At 38.9% G+C, this 8,845-nt stretch overlaps 2 protein-coding genes across 2 annotated transcripts; one reads left to right on the top strand and one right to left on the bottom strand.

The window, feature by feature from the left end:
* Positions 1-775: 775 nt before the first annotated feature.
* Positions 776-1,785, bottom strand: LOC116029888. Its single transcript, XM_031271933.1, has 2 exons — positions 1,077-1,785; positions 776-1,035 (listed from the first exon to the last, which is right to left on the bottom strand). The coding sequence occupies exons 1-2, from the start codon at positions 1,783-1,785 to the stop codon at positions 776-778; spliced, it is 969 nt and encodes a 322-aa protein (XP_031127793.1).
* Positions 1,786-4,859: 3,074 nt separating this feature from the next.
* LOC116029157 (benzyl alcohol O-benzoyltransferase-like) lies at positions 4,860-7,723 on the top strand. The gene is made up of 3 exons (XM_031271061.1): positions 4,860-5,345; positions 5,622-6,157; positions 6,666-7,723. The coding sequence occupies exons 1-3, from the start codon at positions 4,902-4,904 to the stop codon at positions 6,781-6,783; spliced, it is 1,098 nt and encodes a 365-aa protein (XP_031126921.1). The 5' UTR covers positions 4,860-4,901; the 3' UTR covers positions 6,784-7,723.
* Positions 7,724-8,845: the final 1,122 nt, after the last annotated feature.

Here is an 8,845-nt window from a genome sequence, read left to right as displayed (position 1 = left end):
ATATATCACCTTGAATTCGTTCCAGAAACGCAGGTGATTCAACACCAACTTTGGTTGGTGATGGCCTTATAATCAATGCCCCTTGGGAACATGCAGAACAGAAGAATTCATTTCCTCGAAATATTTTCTGCTTCCTCAAGGTATGGCCATTTGTATGATCGATTATTTTTCTCATCATCACATATCCAGGATGACCTAATCGATCATGCCAAATCTTAAAATCAGTAAACCTTTCGTTTACGATAAGATTGGCTTCAATAACACTTATTCTTGTGCAATATAATCCAGAGGGAAGAGCGTGGAATTTTTCCATCGCATATTTCATTCCCGATATTGCCTTTGTAATCTGAAGGAATTCTTCATTTCCTTATTTTATAGTCTCCACATGATATCCGTTATTTCGAATATCCTTGAAACTCAGTAGGTTTCTGTGGGACTTTGGAGAGAACAATGCATTATCAATCATCAATTTTGTTCCTCCAGGCAATAATATATTGGCTCTTCCAGAGCCTTCAATCATTTTTGCACTACCACATATTGTAGTGACAAATGCCTCTATCTTTTTCCAACAGGCAAAAATATTTTTCTCTTTTCAGAATTGTATGTGTGGTTGCACAATCCACAATACATACATCTTCTTCATTTGCCGTTGATTTCATCATATTTGATGTTGTGCTCATTTCTTCAATAAAGCAAAGAGATAAACTTTATTAGAAGCGAGCATTACATGAAAGCACAACAAAAGATCTTTAACGATCTCAAGATACAAGAAGTATCAGTTTTGATGCTCATTAACTGGCTCAAGATAATCTTCCACATCCAAATGTGGGATATCAAAATCGTCATCTATAAAAACATTGTTGGACTCTATGGTTTTCCCTTTATCTTTCAAGGATGCCTGATAGAGGTCCACCAGGTGCCTTGCAGTACGACAATTGTATTCCCAATGGCCATTCATGCCACAGCGATAGCATATGCTCTCAGCATGTTTGGGATTATTTTCACGCTTTTCTTTGTCGTGTTTTGCACTAGCACCTTCCCATTTCCGGTGGTAACTTTTATTCTTGAAATTGTACCGTGACGATTTTGTCCATTACCGGGATTATAACCACGGTGTTTCCCATGACCGCGCTTTCGGCTGCGGCCACGACCACGGCCCTTTGTATTATTATAATACGATACACCATTCACTTCAGGGAATGGGTTTGAGCTAGTAGGGCGTGCTTCGTGGTTTTTCAGCAGCAGCTCATTATTTTGTTCAGCCACAAGAAGGCATGAAATCAGCTGAGAATATTTAGTAAAACCCTTCTCTCTATATTGCTGCTGCAGCACCATATTTGATGCATGAAAAGTAGAGAAGGTTTTCTCAAGCATATCATCATCAGTAATTTTCTCCCCACATAACAATAACTGAGAACTTATTTTGAACATAACCGAGTTATATTCGCTCACAGTTTTAAAATCTTGTAAACGCAAGTGAAGCCAGTCATAGCGGGCTTTTGGGAGAATAACTGTCCTCTGGTGATCATATCTTTCTTTCAGATTTCTCCAGAGTTCAAAGGGCTCTTTTACTGTGAGATATTCATCTTTCAGCCCTTGGTCAAGGTGGTGGCGGATAAAAATCAACGCCTTTGCCAGATCTTGTATCGAGGCATCATTATTCTCTTTTATTGTCTCACTAAGACCTTTTGCATTTAGATGCATTTCAACATCCAATACCCATGACAGGTAATTCTTTCCCGATATATCAAGTCCCACAAATTCGAGATTTGTAAGATTTGACATATTGGTAATATTGTATAAAGTATTATAAAATATATAACGTGTTGTGAATTTGATCGGGACTATAGTATTTATAATACTAATATAATAATAAGAACAAGAAACACAATAGTATTTCGGAGGAAGAAAGAACTTCTTAGTAATATTGCTTGTGAGTATATTGTGAGTGTTGATGGTGAATTGGTGAGTGAACTTTACAAGAGGAAAGGGGTATTTATAGTCCTAGGATCTGGAATAAACAACTATATATTTTGCATGAAATGTCTACGTAGCAAAGCTAGCCTAGTTGGTTGATCAGGAGATAATATAGCTTTGCTTTGTCAAGTGGTCACGTGTTCAACTCCCCCTAAAGTCAATTTTCCTCCTTGGAAATTGTAGGCAGCCTTTGTAGAGGAGTAAAGTCATCCTTTTTGGCTTTGGACATTCACACCAATTTTCTTTCTGTCCATAACATCAATTAAATATTTCCATATTTAAAGATAAGTGTAAGATGAGAATGTAGCATTCTTCATTTTTTTCTTTTGGGGGAAAACAGAATGATATGTTGAGCCTGCAAGTTGCCAAGACTTACCAAGACAAAAAATGTCCAATGAGCCATGGGTTTATTGGATTATTGCTTCCTGAATTGGGCCGAGTGAATTGAAGACCACCAATAATGGGCCAACAAGCAAGAGTCCGACATTCCATTGAGGTTCTAATGAGGCTCATCCTATCATAATCTCATTTTTAATATATTAAATGTTGATTTTTAAAGTATTATGAATTCATATTTAGGTAATATGCTAAAAATGAATATGCAATATTTAAAAGGTGAACTTTCAAAAATGAACTTGAATTGTAGTATACTAAAAACGAATTTATATGTTAGTGATCTATCTTGTATTGTGGTACAGTGATTGATCAATACTATATATGTACGAATTTTAGGCATTTTATACTAAAAATTTTATCAAACCAAAGATATACAAAAATATATTGAAAAATTATTTAAAATTTTGAATTTTTGGTTAGATTCATTTACATTTGTAACTTTATCAATCATTATATCGTGGATCAGGATCCACCATGTGCATTGTGAACTCTGTTCAAATTATATATGTACACACAATTAACATATTACATACACACCTTCAATTAACAGATTATGTACTTGTAATTAACATATTATATACTTTTATTTTATTTACAAATGCATAATATGTAAACTGTAAATATATAGTTTGGATTCCGAACTAAGGTCTACATTGCACATGGTCTGAGTAGACTCTGGTCTATATAATGATATATTGTGCGTAGCTTTATGTTCTTGCATGGGCTCAAAATATGTGCACCACATGGAGTAGTGTTTTTGTACAAAATGAATTCAACGACACATCACACTATTATAGTGAAGTGAGTTTGAAATGTAACAATCCTAAAGCTTATAGATGCATGTGCAGCTCATGTGTCATCCAAGTCCAACAATATCATGATCCAGCTACCAACTAATTTATGAAAGATAATTAATTATTTGCGCATATATATTTATACAGCTAATGTGTGTGTGTGTGTATATATATATATATATATATATATATATATATATATATATATATATATATATATATATATATATAATTTTAAATTTTGATAAGTCGATTTATCCCTTCATTATCACGTACAAATATTATTTTTAATGAGATGCATTTACACCTTGAGCCATTGCCACAACACGAGAAGTGAGAAGTCGCCTTAATTTTACAAGTCTTACGAATGATTTCTTTTGTCCGGTACTTTTTGTATTCTCGAAAACATTTTCTGTATAAATGACTTAAAGATATAGTTTTGTTACAAACTAATTACATCTTGGAACATTGTACTAAGCTCCCCATCCAAACACTTAACAAAATATTCACAACTATTTCCGATTTTATATTTCACTTATATTTTTCTTTTTGATATATATTACATACTAAAACTAGTACTATACTATATACGTACCGATTCATAAAACCCGTCAATTATATTTGATATAATTATAATGTAATAATTTTTCAAACTTTAATCAATGAGGTGACTAACATTGTGATAAACAATGTTTAAGAACTATCAATGAACCAAATGCAACTCTTAAATAGTAGAGCCTAAATAACCATGAAACTCACTATCTTAATTGTTACAATCAAGCGATTATAACTATACTAAAAGTTATAGCTTGTAAGTTGTAATTAATGCGTAACTTTATTTCTTTATAGATTGTCACGTGTTTAAAAGGCAAGGTGTTAGACTTGATTCTTCACGAACCTCCACCCAACATTAGTAAATGTGATTATCTATGCATACTAGAGACTAAATAATCATGAAACTCAACTATCTTAATAAATGTACTCTATGCATGAGATAGACTTAAAAAATCACCCTCAAAAGACTAAGTCCCTCGTCTCTCCAGGTATCATATTTTGGCTTGACAGAATTGTAGATGAGTAAATCACCCTGCGACCGCATCTTGAGTCTTCAAACGCAATTTGCTACCTGATGTTCGCATCTTGAGTCTTCCAACGTAATTTACCACCTGAGTATCAACTAAGTTTAATTGCCCACAAAAATGTGGCAATATAAGGAGCGAGATAAAGTTGCGCCTTCAATACTAGTTTACCTTCAGTTAAGAACATACACTGCGCACCTTAAGCCACCGCACAAGTTGGTGAGACTCGATCCTTGTTCTTTCTTCTCAAACTTAACTCTTGTGACCAGTTAAACTGTCCATACGGGCATGCTTGATCTATCTTAACACTATTATTGCCAAGACCTTGTGGTCTAATGGCACCCAGTTGCACTCCCATATGGAATAGTGGATTGGAGTCTTAGTGGGGGCAATATTTGACTCTTTGTGCTTCAGTAGCTTGAGAAAGTAGTTACGAACAGATAGTGCATTGTAACAGAGTCAATAGTATTAAAAAAAAAAAATCTTTAACACTACTGTATGCTAAGAGCACCACTCCCACCAATATAACTCCATTTCTAGTTTGAACCACACGTACAATTAACATCATATATATATCGCAAAGTTTTCATCTTCTCAATTCATTCGCAAGACTTTTAATTAAGCATTTCCTTTGCGACCGAAGGAATTGCACGCAATGGCGCCACCACGGGTATTCTGCGTGAGAAGAAGCAAACCGCAACTGATTTTGCCAGAAACCGAAATGTCACGCGACGTGAAACAGGTGTCGGACATCGACGACCAAGGCAGCCTGCGAGTTCAAGTAGCGGTGTTAATGGTGTACAAGAACAACCAGGAAATGGGATGGCTTGATCCAGTTGAGGTAATCAAAATTGGGTTGGGGAAAGCACTTGTTTTGTACCACCCTTTGGCTGGGAGGGTTATTGAAGGGCAGAATAAGAAGCTTGTGGTTATGTGTTTTGATGACAAAGGGGTGTGGTTTGTACCTGCCAAAGCAAATGTTGGGCTTGAGGAGTTGGGTGTTGAGTCCTTGCAGCCTCCATGCCCTCACTTGAATAAGCTTCTCCAACATGTGCCTGGCTCCGATGGGATCACAGATTGCCCTATTCTACATATTCAGGTATCTGATGACCTTTAATATGGCTCTGATATCAAATTGAAACATGTGCTCAATTTCAACTAAAAACCTAAGCTGATAGTTGAATTGCACATTTATGTTTATATATATTATATGCTCAATAAGATTACTTAGATAATGTGAGAATGAAATTATGTTGCATATTTATATTATCAAATGGAACTGTAATTGAATTGAAATCCTTGGAGGATTAGGAAAGATTGAAACACAATTGGGGTAGAATTGAAGCTAAGAGTGTGATTTTGATGGATGATGAAGGTAACTCGTTTCACTTGCGGTGGTTTTGTATTGGCCATTCGGTTCAACCACACCATGATTGATTCCCAAGGCTTAGTTCAGTTTCTAAACGCCGTCTACGAATTGGGGCACGGCGGCGCCACCGCACCCTCCATTTTACCCGTCTGGGAAAGAGACATCTTAAACGCCAGGCCAACCCCACGCATCTCTTGCACACACACAGAGTTCGAGGAGTCCGACGAATCCAAGACCGCAGTGTTCCATGGGAAATCCGTCGACGTGGAAAAGCTGCTAAAGAATCTCCGGTGGATCTTCGGCGAGAAGCTCCTGTTTGACATGTTCATGATCAAACGCTCCTTCACTTTCGGCTCCAGAGAGCTGCAGGCGATCAAGGATCAGTGCCCGGAAAACTGCACCACCTTCGAGGCGCTCACCGCGTGTTTGTGGAAATGCCGCACCGCCGCTCTCCGCCCGCACCCCAACGCCACGATGCGGTTAACGTTTGTCGTCAACGTACGAGAGAGATTGCAGGGCGGCATCTACCGGTTGGATCCCGGGTACGTTAGACACTGAAAATTTTAAAAATGATTATTTTTTAATATTGATATATTTAAATATGTTTTGAATAGCCAAGGACCTTGTGGTCCAGTAGTATTGTATACTAACTCTTGTGCTTCAGTAGGTTGAGATGAGCAATTGAACAAGCAAAAAAAAAGTCACTCGACTGAATTTAGCGAGCAGAGCTGGGCGCCCACTAGCCAAGCTAGGTGCCCAACTAGAGGCCTAGAACACCTAGTTGGCCGATTAGTCGGCAGACCAATTAAAAGTTGTCCGGGCTAAAATCACTTCGACCTAAGAATGCCTAAGTAAATTTTTACAACACTGATTACTAGTAATTTGATTCTGAGTGATATCAGAACCAGATTATTAGTTTGAATCCCAATAATAACATTGTTTGATTCTCCTCTCCATCAAGACTCAAGCCACTTGAGTTTCAGAGACCAATTATTACCGGCATTGATACTATTTGTACCCCAATATTGAATTTAAATTTTGTGTTGACAGGTACTACGACAACGCGTTTGTGTCGGTGGCGGCGGTCACCACGGCGGAGCTGCTGTGCACGAGGCCGGTGGGATACGCGGCGGAGCTGATTAGGGAGGCGAAGAATAGTGTGAACTAGGATTATATCAAGTCCGTGGCGGATCTTATGGTGCTTAAAGGCAGGCCGAAGTGGTCGATTCTTAGGAACTTCTTGATTGCGGACAACACACGATTGGGACTTGACGAGGTTGATTTTGGGTGGGGAAGGCCGATGTTTGGTGGGGTGGTGTCGGTCAGTTATGGTGTTGGCTATTTGGTGCCTCATAGAAGGATGGAAGACAGAATGGGTGTGCTGGTAGCACTAGCTTTACCTCCTATAGTTATGGGGAAATTCCAAAATGAGATTAGGGAGATGATTGGAGACTGGAGAGCATAAATAAATGCAAGAGTTACACCCATTTGGACAATTTATTGAATGCTAGATTGAGTTAGATTGTTTAAATTTAGTTAGTGCCTTGTCGGGTAATTGGATGTGTCTTTCTTATGTTGGTTCTATTGTTAGTGATTCCGTGCTATTGTGAACACTTAAAGGTGCATGTCATGTTGTTCACATTAGTCGGTCAGTGAACCAACTTGCTCACGCTCTTTCTAAAGCAGTTGGATCTCATGTTGGTCGCCCTTGCTCGTGGGAGGTTGAACCTCTAACTTTTGTTCATACTTTCTTGAGTTAATGCAGTTGTTTTGGTGTTTGCTTTCAAAAAAATATCGGAAAGTCGGATGCCACAAGACTATTACGGATTAATTATATTTGTTTGTGGTAAGGGGCCAGATATAAAGCAGATTTTAATCGCTTGTTAGAAGCTCAAAGCTCGTGGGCTAGCTCCCTCGTTCCTAACGAAATTTTATCCGGTTTCCTTGCCAAAAAACCTTGCTTTTCGGAGGATCCAGGGGTCGAAAGGCGGGCTGCGGCTTATTAATTTAGGACTGCACAAATAGACTTTTATAAGCTTATTTGTTGTTGATTTATCTGAGCTCTTGGATCCTACGGTATGGATTGTTTTCCAACAATCTAAGTGGAACCCTTTCTTTCACAAGGAAGCCGGATAAAACTTCGTTAGAAACGGGGGAGCTAGCCCACGAGGTTTGAGCTTCCAACAAGCGGTTAAAATCCTATTATATCTGACCCCTTACCATAAAGCCAGGAAACCTAATTTCTCAATAACCACTTTATAAACGGCTCCACACCCTTACAAGAACCCATCCCACCCTCCGTTTATCCCGTACCAGGCGTGAGACAGGCAACGGATGAGCTAGCGTTTTCTTTGTTTGTTCCTGCCCATGGGCTAATTATTTATAGATAGTAACAATCAGTTTCTATTTTGCTTGTTATATAGTATTAAGGATAAGCTAGTCAACGGAGCACGGCTTTGGGGATCCTATCTCCTAGGAACTAGGTGCCTGGACCTTAGCCGGAGATAAACTTGTAAAAGAATTCTTGTATCATGGGGAAGAGATCCTCTTTGTCTTATAGGCGGTTAACAGATTCAAGTTAGTTTGGAACGACCAACTCCACGAGCAATCAATCTCAAAATTGTGAATTGGGCGCTTGCCAGTCACCAGATCTTTTTGTTTTCTCTATGCCCAAGGCAAGACGAACGGCTTGCTCGGCTCCCATGTTGAGGCAGGAGTTTGATTGTTGGGTTCCACGCCGTTGGCACGTAGAGCTGTTGTTTGTGGAGTTGCTTGTTCAACTTCCGCCAATATTAAGTGTTTAACGTATGCGCTAACGCCTTTGAAATGGCGATAAAGCTTCCCTTTCATTTCCATATGCGCGTCGTCCGTTGCTTGTTCGGTACGCCGTTGTTTGTTACCCCTTTGCTTTGGGGAGTTTTATCGGCCGTATGTGGATCAGCAGCAGTTTTCTTAGGTGAGGGAGAAATTCCAAGGGTAAGGCCACCAACGGCAACAGAGGCAAGAGGGGCAACAGCAACAGAGGCAAGATCTGGAACAACTGGAACAAGAGGGAGACCTGCTTTTGCGGTTTATCCAACCAGGTCAGAATCAGAAAATGGAACTTCGTCCAGTCGAAAGGCAAAATCAGTCCTTGTAGAAGCTGCTTGATCTACAGATGCTCCAGGGTGAGGGAGGAGTTTTATCTTGTTTAGCCTCCAACGGGAAGAAATCTTCCATCTGAAATAGGC

The sequence above is a fragment of the Ipomoea triloba genome, chromosome 9 (assembly GCF_003576645.1).
Source record: "Ipomoea triloba cultivar NCNSP0323 chromosome 9, ASM357664v1".
Taxonomy (NCBI): Eukaryota; Viridiplantae; Streptophyta; class Magnoliopsida; order Solanales; family Convolvulaceae; genus Ipomoea; species Ipomoea triloba.
This window is presented reverse-complemented; position numbering and strand designations above follow the sequence as displayed.